The sequence below is a fragment of the Chamaea fasciata genome, unplaced genomic scaffold (genome assembly GCF_029207755.1).
Source record: "Chamaea fasciata isolate MVZ Bird 193981 ecotype frontalis unplaced genomic scaffold, bChaFas1.0.hap1 SCAF_20, whole genome shotgun sequence".
In the NCBI taxonomy this organism is placed as follows: domain Eukaryota; kingdom Metazoa; phylum Chordata; class Aves; order Passeriformes; family Sylviidae; genus Chamaea; species Chamaea fasciata.
In genome coordinates this window covers 10622170-10642304 of record NW_027094105.1, presented here as the reverse complement: position 1 = coordinate 10642304, position 20135 = coordinate 10622170, and the positions used below count along the sequence as shown (strand labels likewise).

General features: G+C 51.6%; 1 protein-coding gene across 5 annotated transcripts in view; it reads right to left on the bottom strand.

Annotated features, from left to right (window-relative positions):
* Positions 1 to 571: 571 nt before the first annotated feature.
* The window catches only part of PBX3 (PBX homeobox 3), a 102065-nt gene continuing 82501 nt past the window's right edge, over positions 572 to 20135 (bottom strand). For 4 of the 5 annotated variants that reach the window (XM_066201217.1, XM_066201218.1, XM_066201215.1 and 1 more), the window contains 7 exons: positions 19636 to 19877; positions 15440 to 15630; positions 13488 to 13623; positions 7047 to 7212; positions 5734 to 5846; positions 4794 to 4883; positions 572 to 2134 (listed from right to left, as the gene is read on the bottom strand). In XM_066201217.1, the coding sequence (XP_066057314.1) occupies positions 2042 to 2134; positions 4794 to 4883; positions 5734 to 5846; positions 7047 to 7212; positions 13488 to 13623; positions 15440 to 15630; positions 19636 to 19877 (1031 nt within the window). In that variant the 3' untranslated portion in view covers positions 572 to 2041. The remainder of the gene's footprint in view (positions 2135 to 4793; positions 4884 to 5733; positions 5847 to 7046; positions 7213 to 13487; positions 13624 to 15439; positions 15631 to 19635; positions 19878 to 20135) is intronic. The other variant, XM_066201219.1, reaches the window with a different exon arrangement.

Sequence of the window (20135 nt, the reverse complement as noted above, 5' to 3'; positions counted from 1 at the left end):
AAGTAGTGAGTAGTTATATTTATCAAAGACCATTTGCTGCAAGTGATTAACGTTAATTTGATTTCCTGTGAGTCAATTTCCTTGAGATATGGTAAATAGGCTATTACCTGTTATTGACCTTTACTTTATTAAAAAGACTTAAAATTAGCATTTATATATATACGTCCTTCCAAAAAAGTTTTTTTAATAAAGAAAAATATTTTTATAATCACATTAGACTTGTTAGCTGAGGCTATAGCTCCAAAGTTAATGTTAAATAAAAATGGTAATTAAGAGTGAATATGATGATGGTTTTTAAACTCATCCAAAGGCCTGACCCCTTCCTTTACCTCCACTTGATTTGTGGCTCCAAGCAGAGCAGGGTGGCAGCGGAGGCAGCGCTGGCAGGTGGAAGCCTTTGCCCAGGATGTGCCTCTCCCAGGATTTCCAATTCTCTCCTGGCAAGAGGGCACAAGGACCTGCTGGTGTTTAAAGAGATGCTCAGCTCCTGCTCCACGCCAGCTCGCTCTTCTGGAGACCGACACATCTCCTCAGGCTGACTTGAACTGAGCAGGAAGAAATTACGTCAACGTTTGATCATGAAAGCAAAAAGTTTATTCATGTTTGAAACTACATATAACTACCACGAGGAAGACTTTTCAATCCAGGGTGTAATCCAGTTAGAAAGTAACACGAAACGGTTTAATACATTAGAATCACTGCCACAAATTATTTTCATGACTCAATCAGTTTCAGAATCGCATACAATACAAAAGAGAGAGAGAAAGGGCCCCTGCAACCCAGGGGGATGTACAGTACTGAATACTGAAGTCTGTATGCATTACAATTAGTTGTTGGTTTTTGCGTGTATTAGTAACAAGATGAAGAACATTCAAAATGCTTCTCAGTATTTACAACAGTTGCACTGTTTTGTGTCCAACCTAAGACCCCATGTTTCCACTTCCACTTCTTTAGCAGTTGCCAAGGCAACCCTGATTTGTAGGAGATTACAATGTACATTACATTTGGTGGGGAAACAAAGAGTTAATTACAAGATGCAAAAAGATAAGAAAGAGACAAACTACAGCGTGAGTATCGTTCAGAGGTAGTAAGTGAGCACTCTAAGCTACAGAACATGTTGAAAGTCTATTGGTTTGTATGAGTTCGCATGAGGTAATAAAGCTGTGTTTGATTGGTGAGATGTATAAATACTCTTTTGCTACACTATGTACAACACTCCATATCACGGTGCTTTTTCCTTTCCTGTTCCTTTGTTTGTGGTTTGCTGCCAAGCAGAGGCACCAGCCCTTGGCAGGCGTGGGTAGCACCCAGCTCGTACTGTAAAACCCCGGGTGGTGGCGTGCACAGAGACCAGCAGCAAGAGTCGTCATCTCCCAAGAACAACCTGTGTCCGTGCCGGCATACGGAGAGGAGACTCGGGCTCCGGGGGGGGCTTTAGCAAGAAAAGATGCTCCTGGTTTCCAATCTAATTTGTAAGACAATAGATCTCAACAAAAATGTGACGAATAAGGATTCTTAAACACGACCATTGTTAACCGAAATAACTGAACAGCTCTTTTTATTCCAGCTCGGTGAGAGATATGAAAAGATGAAACACAATCAAAGTCTGTGATTCCTGTCGACTTTCCATGGAAATATGCACACAATTAAATTTGGGTGAGGCGGTTCTTTGTGTCTGCTCTTGCTACTGAGGTTAAGCTTGTCCTGTACTTTTACCCTTAAGGCCAAGTAATTGGCAACTGTTAGACCAACATCATTAAAACTGCTGATAATAAATTATGATAAAATAGTTACAGGGCTATAAACAATGCTAAATCTTGGCCTAATTGGATAAAGTGCTTTTTAACATTGTGTGTTTTAAGTATAAATACAAATGATTATGATACCTTTAAAAAACAGATTTACCAAGTTTTCTAATAAGACAAGGTTTTACAGTAAAGCTGTAGGTGGTTGGCTACAAAAAACTCTTTCCTTTTTCTCCTGCAACTCTGAATGCGCTAATCAAGGCATCTCAGCTCAGGGAAAAAGTGTTGCTAGGAGATTAGTTAGAGGTATCCGAGTGCACACTTCCCGGCCCTTCTGTAGGGGAAGTCACAGAAGATGGAGTGGTTGCGTCCTGCCAGCCTCCATTAGCCTGCAAAGGCAAAAACAAGTCAATTGATACCATTGCTATTTTAATTACACCACGGGCTGACTGCGGGGCTGAGGGGAGATGCGCTGGGGAGGGGATGGTCCCGCACTCCTCCGGCTGTGCCCGAGCGAGGAGAGGGATGCGCCCGAGCAGGGAAAGCGGGAGCCCTTCAGCCAGATGCCGGCTGCGGTCAGGACGGCGGATTTCTGCAGAGATCATCCCTGCTCTAATGAGGAACGGCCCTTCACCGGCACTTCGGCCTTTCCCCCGGAGAAGACAAGCCTGGGGCAATCCGCGCTCAGCCCCCTCGCTTGCCGAGGTCCGGGCTGGCCTCTCCCCGCCGGCGGGGCCGTGGGCAGAGCCGCCCCGCCCGGTCCCTGCACGTGGCGCCCAGCTCCGCGGCGAGGGGCGGAAGGGACGGCGCTCCGCGGTAGGCGCGGCGGCGGCGCGCCCCGGCCCCGCTCCGTGCGCGGCCCGCCCGCCTCCGACCCGCCGCGGCACGAGCGGCGCGGGAACGGGTTTGCCTCGTGTCTCGGCCAATCGAGGCAATTGCCGGAATCAATGTCTGATCGGATTTCGGCTGTGGCAGACAGCTTGTCGCTACATATTTTTATGTCAGTCAAGAAGAGGGAGGCGCGGGGCTCGTGAGTTGGGGGACGCTGAGTGGAAGTGACGGGGACGCCTCAGCGCTGCGCCCGCCGGAGCGGCCCGGCCGCGCCGCCGCTGCCCCCGGCCCTGGCAGGGAAAGGTTAGCGGGGAAATGCGCTGGGGGCCCGGCCACCCAAAGCCTCCCGGGCCGGGGGACACCGGCCGGGCGCGCCGCTGTGGCGGGGGACCCCCGGCCGCCGCCCCTGGAACGGCGCAGCCAGCCCGGCCCCGCGCTCATCGATCACGGCGAGAGAGCGCGGAGCGGCTGCACCGGGGGACAGCAGCCTCGGTAATTATCTCTGCAGATGAAACAGCGAACAGCGCGGCTTCACCCTGACAAACGCAGGGGTTCGGGTTTTCCCTTCGGTGAAACGAACGGCGGCACCAAGCAGCCCAGCGCTGAGCGCCCGCCGACACCCGCCCGCTGCTCAGACACACCGGGCGGGCACACACCCTGCTCCAACGCAGAAGCACCGCGAGGTTTTATTTTGTAAAGATACGAGAATCTACTTAGAGAAAGAAAAACTCTTGTGCAGATATGAGTCTAAAGATATTCCATCTGAAGTAAACATCATTCCTCTTTTATCCAAATTTATAAACAACAAATGTACAATATTTTTACTCAGCTTGGCAGCTGGAAGAGAGGTTGTCAGCAAGCATTCTTTTTTTCAAATAAATTAATCCTTACTCTGGTGGTTTGAGATTATGCACTGTATTATACAACAGCGCCTTATCAGGCCTCATCAGTGAAGATGGAATTCATGTCTGTAAAATGCTGCAGGCAATCACAGTTTCATATTTTATCATGTTGATAAGGATATCGCAAATTCTCTGAAGCATTTCAAAACACTTAAATGAAAAAGGAGAAATGCAACTAAAAGGCTTTTTATATGGTTTGTTGTGGGTTATTATGAGTTATTTATAAATCCAAAAAGAAAGATTTGACATTTCAAATGTAAAAGATTTGAGTATTTAATGGTACTTTTTTCCCCTTACAATTGAACATCTTCAATCACATTTTAAATCATTAATATTTACTCTCATGGCAAGTGGCAACTCAAAACGGGGGGAAAACCTCCCCTTGCCTGTGGCTGCAGCAGCTCACCCTGGGTCTCCCCGTTCCCCTTCTCCCTGGGTTTCTGGGGCTGCTCAGCACCCGCACCCCAATCCACATCGGTTGGGAACCACCGGGGTAAACCCTGTGAGGGGGGAGAGGGTCACTAGACTGGGAATTCTCTACAGTAATTTTAGACTCCATCAGTATGAAGGAAAACAAAGAAAAATCACCTCTCAAGCAAATATGAAACGTTTAAAAAAAAAAAAAAAAAAGCACTAATTGTTGCAGCTGTAAGTGGGAGAAACAAGCTGGGGATGAGGGATGAGCCCTGGCGCTGCCTCGGGTGTTCCATCCCCGCTCCCAGCCGAAGGAAGAGCACATCCCCACACTGATTTATCCCGGCGCCTCGGGCACAGCCTGCCCGGCCCGGGCACTGTCACATCCCATCGCTTACGGCCAGCGGGAGGACATTTAGCACCTATCACCATCAGGCCCATAATCCCTCAATTTACTGGCATCTGTTAGCCACGCTGACTGTTCGCTGCCGTTTGGAGTGAGGCCAAAGGTACCTCTCACACACAGGAAAAATGGGCACCCTAGAAATGGCCAAAGGTGCATCAAAGTCCGTCAGAGCTGGCGCCTGGCACAGGCAGCACAGCCCAGCAGAGCTCCCTGCCCGGCTGCTGAGCCACAGGAGCCCCTCGGAGACTGTTTCCTTTTAACTCATAAGGCTGAAACAAATAAAAATTCAAACCATTTATAGCCACAGATCTGGAATTTCTCTCTTCTCACACTAACAAGCCTTACAGCTGCACCAAGGGCTGTTCTGTGGTTCATCCCCAAAGATGTGATATTAAACAACACTTTTGCAAGAGCAATTAATACAGGTATTAATGACTGCATTTACCTGCCACTGCGCTTATGGCTCTCCAAACCACTGTTCCCCCGGGTACTCACATTTAAATTATGTGGACTGTACAGTGAATTTCCTCCCAAGCCATCATTGTATCCTCCCGTCTGATTGATAACATGACGCAGGGTATCCACCTTAAAGTGAGGGGAGACAGGATTCATCATTCCAAATCTATTAAAACATCATCACTTACAATAGGCAACATTTTGAATTATGTGAGCCAAAAGGGTTTAGCATCTTCTACGAAAGGCAAATTTATCAATCAAGACTGGCTGGCAGAATTTCAACCAATCCGTGCCCGTTAGAGCCCATACATCTCTGCTGCTCTCACCACCAAACACAACTTCCTCCCAGCACCACGGCCCGCAGCTCCTTCCCAAGTGTCTGCAGCAAAGTGCTGGGAACATTCACCCGCCTGGGTGTGCTGGCATGTGTGGAGGAGATGATGGTGTGTACACAGCACATAAACCATGGAGTCAGCCCTTCTGAGAGGGCTGGAACAGTGGCTGCCAATGAGGTGTGTTGTAATAGCTCAGTCAGATGCGTTCTGACGTTTAAGTAAATAAATAAATAGATGAATGAATGAATTAATAAATAAAAGTTCGTCCAATGAATGAAAGAGAGATGGGAGAGTTGGGGTTTGTTTTTTTAAAGGGCAGGGGGAGGAGGGAAGAAAGGAAAAAAAGAAAGAAAATTTCACTGCATTTACAGTGTCCATGGAAGTCAGATGCACCCAGTCCCATTCCATGAGCTCAAGCCAGAGCCGAATGCATTCACAAAGCTTAAAATTTCAATCAGAAAAAAATCATTCTTTCCTTCATATTTGTGAAATTCAATATCGGGGTAAGAATAGGCCACATCCAGAAATATGCGGCCTCCACTCTGCAGCGAGGCCCAGACCAGTTAATAGAGCCAGAGTAAGGTGGAATTTTTAGCCCAAACCCTACCCTGCCAGAAAGGCCCTGCTGGGGGCATTTCTCCTACCTGTGACTGCACATTGGCTCCGACTTGGGACCCCTGGTAAGAATCCCCATTCAGACTCTGCATGTTCATGAACATGTCCCCAGAATTTGGGAGGTTAAAAGAACCAGAAGAACCTGGAAAGGAAAGAGTTAGGTAGCTGAATAACAGAGAGCTGCAAAAACATAACCCCGAGACCTGAGGGCAGGGGAAGGAGAAGCAGCAGGAGAGGAGAGGACAGGCAGGGCTCAGTGGAGGGGAAGTTGCTGCCCTGGCATGGGGTGAGCGTGGCCACCGGCCCCCCACACCGGCCACCACATCCCAGCTCTTGTCCCTGCACCAGAGCGCCGTGCTGGGCAAGCCTGGAGGCTCCCTGCAACCCAGGGCAGCTCTTCCTCTGGAAGAGCAGCCTGTACAACAACCTTTCCATGTCACAGCTGTCCCCCTGTGCATCACTCCATCACGAGGTGCCATCACCAAACACTCATTTTGAGCCTGTGCTTCGTGTCTCCTTCCAAAGGAAATTGTTGGCAATTCCCAATTTTGTGGTTTATTATTGTCAAAGAAGGAACCTTTTTCTTACTTTCTTAGTTAAAGTCTTCTTTTCCCCTTGCTTCTCTATCCTCTTTAAAAACTGTCACAGCACAACCAAGTCACAGCAAAACTTGACTGCAAATAGTGTCTGCTTGTGGCAACCTTTGCCCCTGGAGCCCAAAAGAGCAACGTCCCTCTCACACACTCCCTGACTAATGCAGTGTTCAGACTTGCAAAATGTCATCAGCACACCAGTGAGACCTGTAGCACAACGTGTCGCAGAGTAACTCCAAGTTAAAGTTCCATTCCTAGATTTCTATTTATAACATCAACGCCATTTTAAGCCGTCCAGAGTTTAAACTCTAATTTGAGCATGCTAAAATATTCCTCTGTTTTGTTGTTATCTTGACAATAAATTTAATAGTTCTACAAAACCAGACTTGGACCTCTGCCCCATTTTACGCTCTTTTCAGTGAATGAGAAAAATCTTAAAGTAACTACAGAAGCAAAGAAGGTGCCAGAAGTCAGAGCCAGGCAGCCGTTAGCACTGCAGGAATTACATGGGCCCCTCTCTGCTGTCCTGTAGGGCTGTGGGAGCTTGGCTGTGGAGCTGCTGGGACCACCCACGGCAGTGCTCGGCCCTCGTGGTCCAACCTGGACATCCTCGGGCTCAGGACAACTCCCTGTGCCATGACTGGGGCTGCTAAGGAGCTGCATCCTCCTCATCCCGACCGCGCTGGCTAGGGCGCTGCCGGGGCCCTCGGTGACACATGGCCCTCCAGGAGGCTCAGCCAGGTACGTACCAGAATTTGGGGTGGTGGGGGAGTTGGTCTGGTTGTTCTGGACAGCCGCGGCCACGGCGTGCGCTGCAGTCACGGCCGTCTTTGCCGCGTAGAGATTGGCTTCCTCCTGGAACTTCCCGATGTTCTTCTTGTACCTGATTCTCTTATTGCCAAACCAGTTGGACACCTGCAGTGGAAAGAGGTGGGAAGGGTCAAGGACACAAAGTGCTTGGCTGGGCAAGGCAGGATCCCTTTGAGATGTCATTCTGAGATGCCAGAAACACAACCCACACCTGCTCCAGGTAACTGAGCACTAACCCGGATCAGCTAAACATCACCATGGAGCTGAGCGAGACCTGGCTCTGCTGCTCTCTTGGCAAACTGAGGCCCAACAAGTGACTGATGACTGCACGTATCCCAGAGCTTGCTGTACCACAGCATTGTCCCCTACCACCATGGGCCATTTGTCAGCAAAACTGGTGCAGGACCCAGAAAGCTGCTCAGGGGGGACCAAGGTCCGCTTGACTGAGGGCGAGCGGGCAGCGAGAGCAATTGTTCTTTATTTTTGGGCTGGAACAACCTTGGCAGCCCACTCACAGAATCGTGTTTGGTTGGCTGAAAATGAAAGGAATCATATAAATCAATAATGGCTGAAAAGTCACTTTGTCATGTCCCTTTGAAGATGCTGTACTGAAGCCAAGGTGGCTCCCAGGGCACCGGCTATTAACCCACACAGGGGTCACGCCTGGAGCCGCTCTGGGAAGTTTGTACAATCTTGCTTAGGGGCTTTGTTTAACTTCAGCTGCTGTAATAGAGCTCCTAAATAACAAACCCAGTCTGGAACATGGACAATGGCCAACACAGCAGAGACAATAAAAACTGCTCCAGCAGTAGAGGGGAAGGGAACAGTGACAGCCCAGTGGTTATCAGGCAGCCACGGGGTGTGGCAGGGGCTGGGGTCCTGTCACAGCACCACTTCAGGCTCCTGCCGAGGCAGGAGTCAAATCCTGCCATATTTGATGCAGCACAGCTTTTGTTAAACCACAATTAATGGAAAACCTCTGGCCTTTACCAGTAATACGGAAGGCACCTTATACATCCTGCTCCCCTGATAATACTCCGCCATATTCTATATATTGCACTTAATATCACCTTGTCAGTCAGAGAAGCAATAATACATTAATGAAACCCAGCAAATAATTATTGTGTACAATCAGATTACGCTTTATTAACAGTATCATAATTGAGGAATCTCTGCACATCAACTGTATTGTCCACGGATGTGCACGAGACCCCTCTGTTTATGCACGCCCCTGGACCAATCAAACAACAGCCATCACTAATAAAGGTTTATTTAATTCTCACAGTAAAATTTTAATATCACCAGCAGCCTGGGGAAGCCTCAACGAGTGGATTTGCTTGACATCAGATCGTTTCCATTCTGCTAGTCCCAATACTTCTTAATCTTTAATATCAAGGCAATTAAAATTAATGGCCACTCATCCAGAGCCACTGTGGGCAGTGTTTCCTTGACATCAGTTGTTTGATGGGATTACCTAGAGGTTAAACTAACAAGCAAGGTTTAATTGGAAGCAATGAGAGGAGCAGTGCTCGTACGTTATGTTTAACCCGCACACCACATCTAAATGAATATCCAGAAATGTTTAACTCTCCCTCAGACCGAGGCCTGCCCTGCGCAGTGCCGGGGCTGCCGGAGGAGCTGCAGCAGCCCGGGGGTGCCACTGTCACCACCCCTGTCCCCTCTGCCCAAAGACTCTTTGTGCTCCCATGGCACAGGGCAGAGCGTGCCCCAGCCCAGGGAATGTGGGGACACCCAGGGACACCTGGGGACACCCAGAGACACCCGGGGACAGCAGGGACACCTGGGGACACCCGGGGACACCCAGGGACACCTGGGGACACCCAGAAACACCCGGGGACAGCAGGGACACCTGGAGACACCCGGGGACACACCCAGGGACACCTGGGGACACTCAGAGACACCCGGGGACAGCAGGGACACCTGGGGACACCCGGGGACACCCAGGGACACCTGGGGACACCCAGAAACACCTGGGGACACCCAGGGACACCTGGGGACACCCCGGGACACACCCAGGGACACACCCAGGGACATTCGGGGACACCCAGGGACATGTGGGGACTGCGGCCACAGCTGGGCAAGCATGGCTGACACAGGCAGCTGGACGTGGCCAGGACGGGGCCAGGGCACTGCTCCAGCAGGCTGTGCCAGGCAGATTTTAGGATCCCTGCCTGCCTGGAGCACACCTCACCTGGCTTGTGCTGCTGGCACTGCCATGGTCCCAGGGAAGACCAGGGCGCAGGCGCTGGGCTCCCCACTCAGCACCAGGACCCGGCTCCTCACCCAGTCCCCTGCTCACCCTAAACGTGGAAGTTGTCTCCATCGTGAGCTGCCTCACAACACATTTTTCATTAAAACAAACTATCTCTTCACATAAAAAAAAAACAACGAACATCTTTCTCCTCCTGATCATTGAAGGCCAATTAATTAATTTGGCTTAATTGTATATTACATTTCAAACAATACTGTTGCACTTATTTATCATGTTAATTGCAATGTTAAATGAAAAGACAATAAATTATTACTGAAATCATCAAGATGCCTAATGTGGGATTTGGGATGGGGCAGGCCTGCCTTGTGTCTCCAGAGTGGGTGATTTCCTGGGATAAATCAGTGCTCATTCGGCAAAGATGCAGCTGACACAAGAGCATCGCTGCTGGAATTGGGGAGCTACAGATTCATGGATTGTGGGAATCTTTCCACTGTGTTTCCATGTTTGTAGCACACAGTCTATGTTCCACACCTAAAACATGGTACAAACAAAAGAATGGTAACAATCAATATTGCACAATTACAGTCTATGAGCGAAACTCAATAATTTTACCTCCAGAACTATTTTACCATGCTGCAGCTTTTTTCTTTGCTTCCCACATAAAGTCCTAGGGGTAAGAGCCCCTCCATCCACAGTTTTCCTTGTCCACCTGCTCACAGAAACACTCAGAAGCAGCAGGGGCCAGAGGTGCTGGAAACCAGCTCCTGCATCCTTTCTTTAAAACAATGTTAAATATATTCCCTTGTGAACCACATCCTTCTTTCGTCTGAAGCAGTGAAAAATGTTATTGCTGTACTCCGCTGCCCCGCTCTCAGCACTGGCTGTGCCCTCTCTCCAGCCCGTGTGATGGACTGATGGTTGTTTGTGACACCCTGAAAGAGGCTCATCTGCAAAAGTATAAAACATCAGCCTTGCAGCCATGGCAGGGGAGAGGATGATACAGTTTATCTCCCTCCAATGTGCGCTGATGGGGTAGCTCTAAATTACAGCCGACAATGTTCTCTGCTAAGGACATTTTTTTCCCCAGAATTACCTTTTCCGCACTCTTAGAAATGAAATTGTGTGAGGCGTTCATCTTAATAAATAGTTTGCCTTTATGTTTTTCTTGAAAAACCTTCTCTACATATTATTTTAAACACCGATATCAAAACTAAAACCATCGATCTCCCACCTGCAATGAAACGATTCTGGGAGACAATTTTCTTTGCAGCTCAGTAAAGTGCCATGGCAGCAGGATTTCCAGTCAGCAGCTTAATCTGGGGGGAGGATGACCCAAAACACTCACTAATTAAGTGTTTGAGGGAGAAAATGTTCTGCCATGAATCTGCCCCCAGCATGTACAAGGCACTGACAGTACAAGAGAGAAACACTTGGGATCATCGTTAGGAGAGGCTACAGAGGAGCCTGGCTCAGCCAGGGAAAAGACAAAGCCTCTTCATCAAAGACAAGCCAACAGCTCCAGAGTTTGGAAAGCCATCCCTTAATATCATTTGTTCCTTCTTCCAGCTCCTTGGCCCTCCAGGGTATTTGCAGCACAGGAGGTAAATGGGGCATGGTGACAGGCACGGCAAGGTCCAAGGGACACTTGGTCAAGGCTGAAAATACACACACTTAGAGATCTTCCATGAAAGCCCTGAGCGAGGTGCAGCTCAGTCACTTCCTCGGATGCCATTGCTTGTCCCCTGTGATGCTGCTCCTGCCAGGGTTTCAATGACTGCTCCATTCACTCCGAGTTCCGGATTGCATCCTCTGAGCTCTGCTGTCAGTCACCAGAGCAGTGTGTGGGGGCTGCTCTGTAGTGCCTGCTCAGAGCTCTTCTACTACATGGCCTCAAAAATATACACCCTTTTTAGTACAAAGACAACTCCAGCCCAGTTTGACCTACGAAATACCAACTAACCCTGCAGTACTGCCATGCAGCCTTTGGAAGTGCCTTTGCAAATCAAAGATTAGACTGTCTATGGTATTCATGCTCTCTAGCTGTGACAGCAGATCCATCAGGAGCTCAAGCACCCGGCCGATCACAGGCACTCCTTCTCCCTCATACATGCTCCTCTCCCATTGCATGATACATGGCCCCATTTCCAGGCTTTACCAGATCAACCCGAGTTTTTCCAAGTCATTTATAACATCTTGCCAGAGCAAAGTTCCAAAGCCGTGGCCAAGGGCCCAGCTCTGCATCCCTGGTGCCAGGCTGGGTGGGCAGCACTGCCCTTGTGCCAGGCTGGCAATGTCACCCAGCAAGGTTGAGGTTGCTGGATGCAGTGCTATGGAGGACACAGTGCAGCCACTCCCATCGCTCACTCAGACTCCCTAATGGATTCAAGAAACAACTAATTCATGTCTGTATCAAATATTAAAAAGACAAACCTATATTCCTGTCGCAGGCTCTCTGCCACTGCTGGGTTGTTGGACCATCTGCCTGCCTTTTATTTCATTCTACAGCATATACATTAAATCTTATCAAACAACCAATTAAGAAAGAAATCAGATCTATTAGCACTAGAAGCAATCAGTTATGGCTTCTCAAATGTTCCATCTCATTTCCTACAGTCACTTCAGCCTTATCTTGATCTGTCTTTTTATCTGTCCGCACCAAGGGATCATGAGCCCCTCCTTGCCAGGCACAACTCACCACTGGGTGCAGAGGGAACAGCTCTTCCGCAGGTCTGATGGGCTTTTCCCCATGTCATCTCCCCCAATTACATCAACCAAAACTGAAGAACTTTTGGTTTCATTAAGCTGGTGTTGACGGCATGGCCCCTCCTAACTTCAGATCACGTTGAAGGTTCCTGGACCCCACTTACAGAAGGAGCTGCCACAAACCATCTCGTTCCAAGCACTGAAACCAGCAGCAAGATTAAGGCTGCAGCCCACAGTGCCGTGGCACTGTGTGCTCTCAGGCTGTTTGGCCGGTTCCAGGCGTCCAGAGCAGCCGCAGGGATGCCTGAGGGCACGGGAGAGCAGCCCGGCAGCCCCACGGCTGCCCTGCACCCTGCGGGGCTGCAGTCGCTTGCGTGATGCTAAGGAGGGAGGAGCAAGGTGAGAGGGAACAAGCCGCGGGCTGAATTTCCCTCAAAAACTCCCTGCCCATCACCACAGCTATTTGTAAATGGACCGGGAGAAACTGCCTCCGTCCCCATCCCGTACCTTCCCCTGGCACCCAGCACAGGCACTTCCCACCGCATTGGAGCGGGATATGTGCCAAGGAAAAGGCAAGGAGACAGCCAGGCACACACACGCGTCCTGGGGCAGCTCTGCCAGGGCTGCTACTGTGGGTGCAGCCAAAGTCAAGTCATTCCAAATTTGGAGGAGCTGGGCAGCCTTTCATTCGAAACTCTTCAATAAAGTGCCTGAATTTTTCATGCATTCAATGGAGGCCTATAAAGTAAATCTCAACTCAGGTCTTAATTATAAAGCTAAAGGTTGCGTTGCTAATAATGCCAATACTGCAGCCTGCAATCATTAATAGTTAACACATGCGCCGCAGGCACCATCCCTCTCAAGGACCTGAAATATTGATAAGGGAGCTGAGGGAGCAGGGAGGAGCCAGCACACCGGCCTCGCCACAGGACTGGAGAACCTGGAAACTGCAGGGCACTTCCCTGTCACACAAGTTCAAATTCTTCCCCAAGCTGTACAAGCCAGATTTGTGTGGGAATAATCGGGGTTCCTAGCAAACACACAGGCCATGTGGAATGCCAAGTGGTGTTGTGCTTTTTGAGCTGCCTGGTAAAGGAAAACTCGATGGTGTCATCAGCCTGAGCTCCACTGAGACACCAGTCTGAGCTGTACAGGTACTTTGGCCCGCACAGAAGCAGCTGCAGCCAACAACAGCGGTCTTGACTGGGGAGGTGCTGGGTTTCTTGCATTAACTTCACAGTAACAGCTGTTACGTGTGGTAAAAGGAGCAAATCTGCCTAATGCAGTTTTGCCACAGAGAATCCACTTGTGTCGCTTCAGCATAGCTAGAGGCTGAATTTCTGATTGGCTTCGAAAAACAACTTTGAGATGGCAGCGCTGCAAGGGGAACCAGGAGATTGACACACTGTGGGTGCAGGGTCAGGACTGACTCCCTGCTGCTTACCTGCGATACCGTGATGCTGCATTTCTTTGCCAGCTCTTCTTTGGCTTCTTCACTGGGGTAGGGGTTACTGAGGTGGGAGTAAAAATACTCGTTCAAGATTTCCGTGGCTTGTTTACTGAAGTTACGCCTTTTCCGTCTGAAATGAGAAAAGGAAAACACCGCTGTTCCTCCAGATGCCAGCAGGTCCCTGGCAGGGTTGGATGGGGAGCAGCAGCCTACATTTCACAGCCTGTGCTGCAGCACAGAACAACACAGAGAACTGTCCTGGCACCCTGATCCCTTTGGCCTCCCTGACACCGTGGGAGGGAGCAGCAGGCAGCAACACCACATCCTGCACCCACAGGGCTCTGGACTCTGCCTCTGGTTTCACACCCCCGCCTCCCCACAGGGGTCATCTCATGGGAGCACAGACCACGTTCACGTGCTGTGGCAGAAAAGGTAAAGCAGGTGCTGAGCCAGCAGCCTCCCTTGTGGCTCCTCCACAGCCAGGTACACACCCGGCCCAAAGCTCCCGGCCACGGAGCCCCTCTGTGCCAGCAGCAGCCTGACGGGCCTCCTTCCCTCCTTCCCTCCTTCCCTCCTTCCCTTCAGCACAGGTCAGTGGGCCCCTGCACAGCTCCCCAGGGTGAGGACAGTACAGCACGATGGGGCAGCCGCGCTGATGTGTCCTCACATGGCCCTCCCCGAGCTAATTGGCTTCCAACAGCAAGTGGATTTCAGGGCTTTGTGAGCGAGACCCATCTGTGCCCCCTGCTGCCATGGGCGGCACGGGGCCCAGGCTCTGGCCCCACATGGGACGGGCCCCGAGGTGTGTCACCTCGCTGAGCCCTGCAGAGAGCACCCACACGTGCTCCAGCCAGCGGGAGCCACCAGCCCTCGCCGCGGTGGCAGACGACGGGGTTACGGTGGCAGCGCCTGCACAGCTGCAGTGCCATCCCTCTGTGCCAAGGGCTGCTCTCCTTTTGCAGAACATCTCTGGAAGGCTCCAGTTAAACATTTCCTTGGAGCTCCTTCCCCCAGGGCTGTTGCAATCACCGCCGGCGCCCCAGGCCAGCCGGCAGCCGAGCGCAATCCCCAGCGCGCTCTTGCCGAGTATCACGGTGCTGCTAACTGTGCTGTATCCTGGAGCAGGCAGGCTCCCTCCCTAGAGCTGTGTTTATCTCATTACTATGCTTCCGCTCATTTTGCCTTATTTACCTTCCTCCTTTTTAAAGAAATCACTTTAAAATGTACATCTGCAGGCTCTACCTTTGCGTTCCTGGAGCTCTCCATAGACATCTCCTCCAACTGCCTGCAATTACCCTGATTTCCCACACCTGCCAGTGACCTCCTTGTTAATAACATTATTTTGGTCTTGTTTAGCTCCTCACAGCTTTCAGGTGTGAAGCGTGAGCTGCCGGAGGAGGGAGGCTCCGTGTGGCGCCGGCTGCTCCTCCCAATTCTGCGCGGCTCCGCTCCTGCTCTGCCAGGCCCCGCCAGCTGCCAGGGCCCTGCTCTGTGGACAGGAGCCCTGTGAAGGGGATGGGGCTGGGATCACTATCCCACCTCCTCAGGCTTCAAAACAATTCTGACTGTGCCAAACCCCCCCTCCTAATCCACGTCTGCCTGCCTCCTGGCAGCTTGTGGAGCAAGCAGCACACTCAGGTGGCTGTGGGCCCTGGGGATGGGCACCGAGCTCACACGGTGATGCAGGTGTCCAAGGTGGGGAAAAGAAGCCCAGTCTTTGCACTAAAATTTGTAGAAAAGACCTTTCTGCTTATGAAAGCCTACTGTGCAGGGGGTCCCTTCCACAGCAGCTATGGATGAAGGCTTTTGTCAGGACAGATCAACCTCTCCCACCCATCCCTGTCCTGACATGGGCCACCACTCCCAGGATGCCCAGGCTCTCCTGGGCTGCCCAGAAATCACTGCTTCCCCCCCAGAAGAGACAGGGGCACTTGCCTCTGCCTTACCTGGCATCAAGGAACCTTGATCTTAAAATCATTACTGCTTCACAAGTGCTTTGTTTGAGCTGCATCTGGATGGAGCTGAATTTTCGATGAATGATGCCCACCATCCTTTCTATCTCCTTGGGAGAAATGGGACGTGTCCGGCTCTGTTCTCTGAGGAGGTTCATTACATGAGTGGTAAATTCATTACATGCCTGTGGAGGAAGAAGAGGCTCAGACGTGGGTTTGTGCTGTCCCACAAGGACACAAGCTCTGACCTGGCTGTTGGGGGAAGGCAGCACCGGGGGCTGGGGGACCGTCACACGGCCCTGTCCCCTCCACATGCCTGTGGCCTCAGGACCCCACACACCCTGTCCAGGAGAGCTGCAGCTGTCCTGGGGCAGCCAGGGGAGCCAAGTGACCACAGCACTGCTCTCCCCATGCTCATCCCTTTCCCCATCCCCATGTCCCCAGCCAGACCCCTGCGGAGAGGAGCCGTGGGATCAGCCCCTGTACCAGCTGCAGGCAGGGGCAGGGTGTGAGAGGGGACACACAGAGCCCACAGCCAGGTGGGCAATACCCCGAGCCCAGTGCCTGGGCGCCCCCCTGCAGCACTGAGGAACCTGAGACCTTTCTGAGGCACCTGTGTCCCCGCCCAGGTGCGTTTCAGTGACCCTGTGCCCCAGCCTGGCCCATGCTGTGTGCCCGAGGCGCTGAGGGAAGGCACAGGGAGCCCTCGATTATCACTCCCAGACCGTGACATGTCGATACAAACTTCAGACTGAGCCATCACCGGGAACCCCCTGGTCCGAGCCTCCACACGTCCTGCTGTCCTGCCTTCCCTTTGCAGGCTGGAACCTGCCAAAAACTCTGCTAGCTCCCCTCTTCCCTCTAAAGCCAGGCTGCAAAATATGTACGTAACGTGTCTGACAACAACATTTTCAAGGATTCTCCAACATTTTAATAGATTATGTGAGGGAAGGAGTTAAAAGTGAAAAGTTTATGCATCTAAAAACTCATAATTTCCTATAACATTTGCTGAACGTCTCACAACTTATTAAGTGAAGCCATCTATGAATGCAAATGCTGATTAGCAATTTGGCAATAGCCCAACATTCGCAGAATTCACATAGCTTTTCTTTAAACCAGTAGTTCATACATGATTAATTAGAACATCTCATTTATGTAGTGTGCACTTTAGCTCATTACTCTAAGTAAAATTCGTTAAGTATTTACATTTAGATAATTAAAATCTGGGTACACCCTTAAGAAAGATGCATACACTTCAGGCAAAGTGATTTTTTTTCTTTACACTACTGAAAGTAAATTACAGGCTAATTTACATCCTTGCAGCCCCCGCTGGAGGCAGCGCGGGGCGAGCCCCGGTGCAGAGCCCTGCGCCCGCCAGGGCCGAGGGCGGCGAGCCCGCTGCTCCTCCAGCACCTGCCACCCCCGGCTCTGCCCAGGCTCTCCGAGCTCCAGGTGAAGGAGTTCCACGTGTCTCACCCTCACTTCCCACTGATACATTCCTTCCCTCATCAGGGGACAAGCCGAGCAGGCACAAGTTCAGGTCCAGCCCTCCGACTGACGAGCTCCAGCCTTGGCTCACCCGGGAAATGTTGCACAGAAGGGACGGGGACGCAGGCACCGAAACGCAGCAGCTCTCTCCCTGAGATCAGGCAGCAGCTCTGATTGTTCCAAAATACAGCTGAACCCAAGAGTTTGGCACTGGATGGATGTTCCAGGCACAGGGTTTGCCACAAGCCCCCTTCTTTTCAGATCCCGGGAATTCAATTTTAAAGTACAATAAAATTGGCAACTGTTGCAGTAGAAATATTTTCAGGTATGTCTTTTCTAGAAGAGATTTAGTATCAAAAACTGGACTTGGAAAAACAAAAATTAGTTTCTTCCTTTCAAGAAGCAAAAACCTTCCCTGACTTTGCTTAACTTCCCTGATGAGACTTGGTTTGGCTACAACTGCTTGGAGAGGCTGGGTTTAATTCATCTCCACCAGCACCTCCCCTCTGCAGAGCTGCCTCACACAGCACAGTGGGAGGAAGCTCAGAAGACTCTGATGCTTTGTCTTGTTTCTCTTGTTTATTTATAGTGTCCAAGCTACTTGATCCCTTTTCCAGGACTATTTTTCAGGCCTCTGCTTGGTGCCCGAGATATTATTAATAATGTCAGGTTATAAGTGATGGCCTTGTTAACCTGCTCAGAAACCTTGTAGGAGCAGGGATGCTCCTGCTGCCTCAGTGCTTCATCACGGCTGCACAGGAAAAAGAGAGGAAATGGCCCAAAACAATGTTGAGGGGCAGGGTGGCAGCCAGTGCTCTTGTGGTGGCTTCTGAGCTGCCACACTTCACCCCAATTCAGGGTGAATTCAGGAGACATCTGTGAACTTGGGAAGTGGGTTCCCAGCTGCTCCGGGAGGCCTGGGACCCTTACAGTACTTTTGCCTACAGCAAGAAATGTATTTCAGTGTAATTACAGCAGATAGCTTTCAATATGTCATCTCTGTTATAGGAGCTGTAAATTATGGAAGGCGCTGCCTGTGCGTGGCCATTTCTCCCGGCGCCCGGCGAGGGAGCGCTGGGTGATGGCGTGACACACTTTCCATTTCTCTTTCCCTTTTTTCTTTTTTTCCTGAGTGCATTCCCCTGACTGGCAACAAATATCAGGATCAAACTCTGCCTGGAAAGCGTCTCCGGGAGGGCGCTCTGGTTGCTGCTGCCGTGGGACGGCAGGAGTGCCCGCGCCGGGCAGGGATGGCAGGAGCGGCTCTGCAGTGAGGGCAGGTGCCCGGCACGGGCTCCCCCCTGCAGGAGGGCTCCTGCCTCCCAGAACCTGTGCGCCAGAGGCTGAGATGCCAAGCCCTGGCTGCCTCTCGGGCACTGCAGTGAGACAAACCAGCAGGAGACAGTTTGCTGCCAGGCTGGGGAAATCATCATATGTCTGTCGAGCAGACGTGGCTGGGTGTCAGGATCCGTGGGGAAGCATGCATGTCTCATCCTCAGCTCTACCTCTCTCTCCTGCTCCAGCAGCATTTGAGCATCCTCCAAAATTTCCTGTGGTGTGGACGGATGGCTGTGACATTTCAGCCGAAACCTTTGTAAATGGAGCTACAGGGCAAGAAATGCTCCTGCTTCCCCCACGTCATTAAACTTATTAGAGTCCGAGGATGTTTGCCAGGAAGCGGCTGCAAGCACGGAGCCGCCGCCTCTGTGGCCCAGATCTGCCTGCAGCCTGTGTGTCTGTGCCTGCATGAGACACGCTGCTGCTGCTGCTGCTGCGTGGGGCTGTTAATCCCACTGCCACCCCCATCCCAATCCTACAGCTGCACCCAGCAGGGCCAGGAGAGCTCGGGGCTCCACACAGCACTACTGGGGCCTTGGGGACTCAGGGGAGAGCAGCAGATTTGCTCAAAGACCCTGACAGGTGTTTGCTCAGTTATTTGTTCTCCACTTGAACAACACAGTGAAAGAGACAGCACAGACCAGGCAGTGCCACTGGCACCTGAGACACACGGTGCTGCTGGCACCTGCCGGCACGTGACAAATGTTCTCAGTGCCACCGGCACGGCAAATGTGTTGGGTCACCAGGTCCCAGTGGTGAACACAAACCTACAGGTCTCTGCAGCATGCTCTTCACTCCAAACAAAGACACTGAGCTGGCATCTGCCTGAACCAGGATTTCCCTAGTTCCTGTCCCAAAGCCGGGGCCAGGTGCTCTGCTGGCGCCTCACTGCCCACTCTCTTCCAACCTGCTCCCGCCGACCTGCCGTGGCCAAGTCTTGTGCCAGTCTCCTGCCACCTGCTCCAGGAGCCTGTGGGCTGAGATGGCCAATGCAGCCCTTGTCTGCCTGTGCTCCCCAGCTTGCCAGACCTAGCTGTGGGAGACCTCCTCAGGGCAGAGGGTGGCACTGAGCGACAGACATCTCTCCTCCTCTCTCCCTCTATGGGCTGGACAAAGGGGAGAAACACAGGCTTTGGTGTTGCTCTTGTGCAGTTATGGGCAACAGAAAACACTCAGGCATGCAAGACATGTGTCCTGGCTCCAGACAGCAGCTCCTTGTGACAAGACTCCCATCGTGGCTCTCTATGGGCAGAGGGGTGAGGAAGGGGAGGAAGGGTTGTGGTCCAGAGTGGGCAGTGGTGGGCACTGGCAAGCAGAGAAGAGCAGTGTCAGGTACACGAACAACTGAGAGGCTGATGTCTGACCTGTTCATATTTCTCCAGCTCTGTGTGATAGATTTGTCTGATCTGGGTCAATTTGGCTCTGTAATCTGAGTGTTCAATAGAGTTATCTGAAGACCCTCCAGAGGCTGCTGCGGCTGCGGCTGCTGCCGCCGATCCCCCACCTTTCTCCGGACCTGAGACTCCTTCTGCCAGAAGCATATTGTCTAGTCTCATTAGCTGAGGATCCGGAGGGTCTTCCTCCTGGGCTCCTCGGATGCTCAAACCTTGGGCAGAAAAGAGAGAACAAGAGAAAACACAGTCAGTACTGCACACCTGCCATGAGCCCTCTGCGACACCCGCCTGCCCGGGGACCACGGGCACAGCCCTGCCCCAGCCCTGCCCCAGCACCCCACGGGCACAGCCCTGCCCCAGCCCTGCCCCAGCCCTGCCCCAGCCCTGCCCCAGCCCTGCCCCAGCCCTGCCCCAGCACCCCACGGGCACAGCCCTGCCCCAGCCCTGCCCCAGCCCTGCTCCAGCCCTGC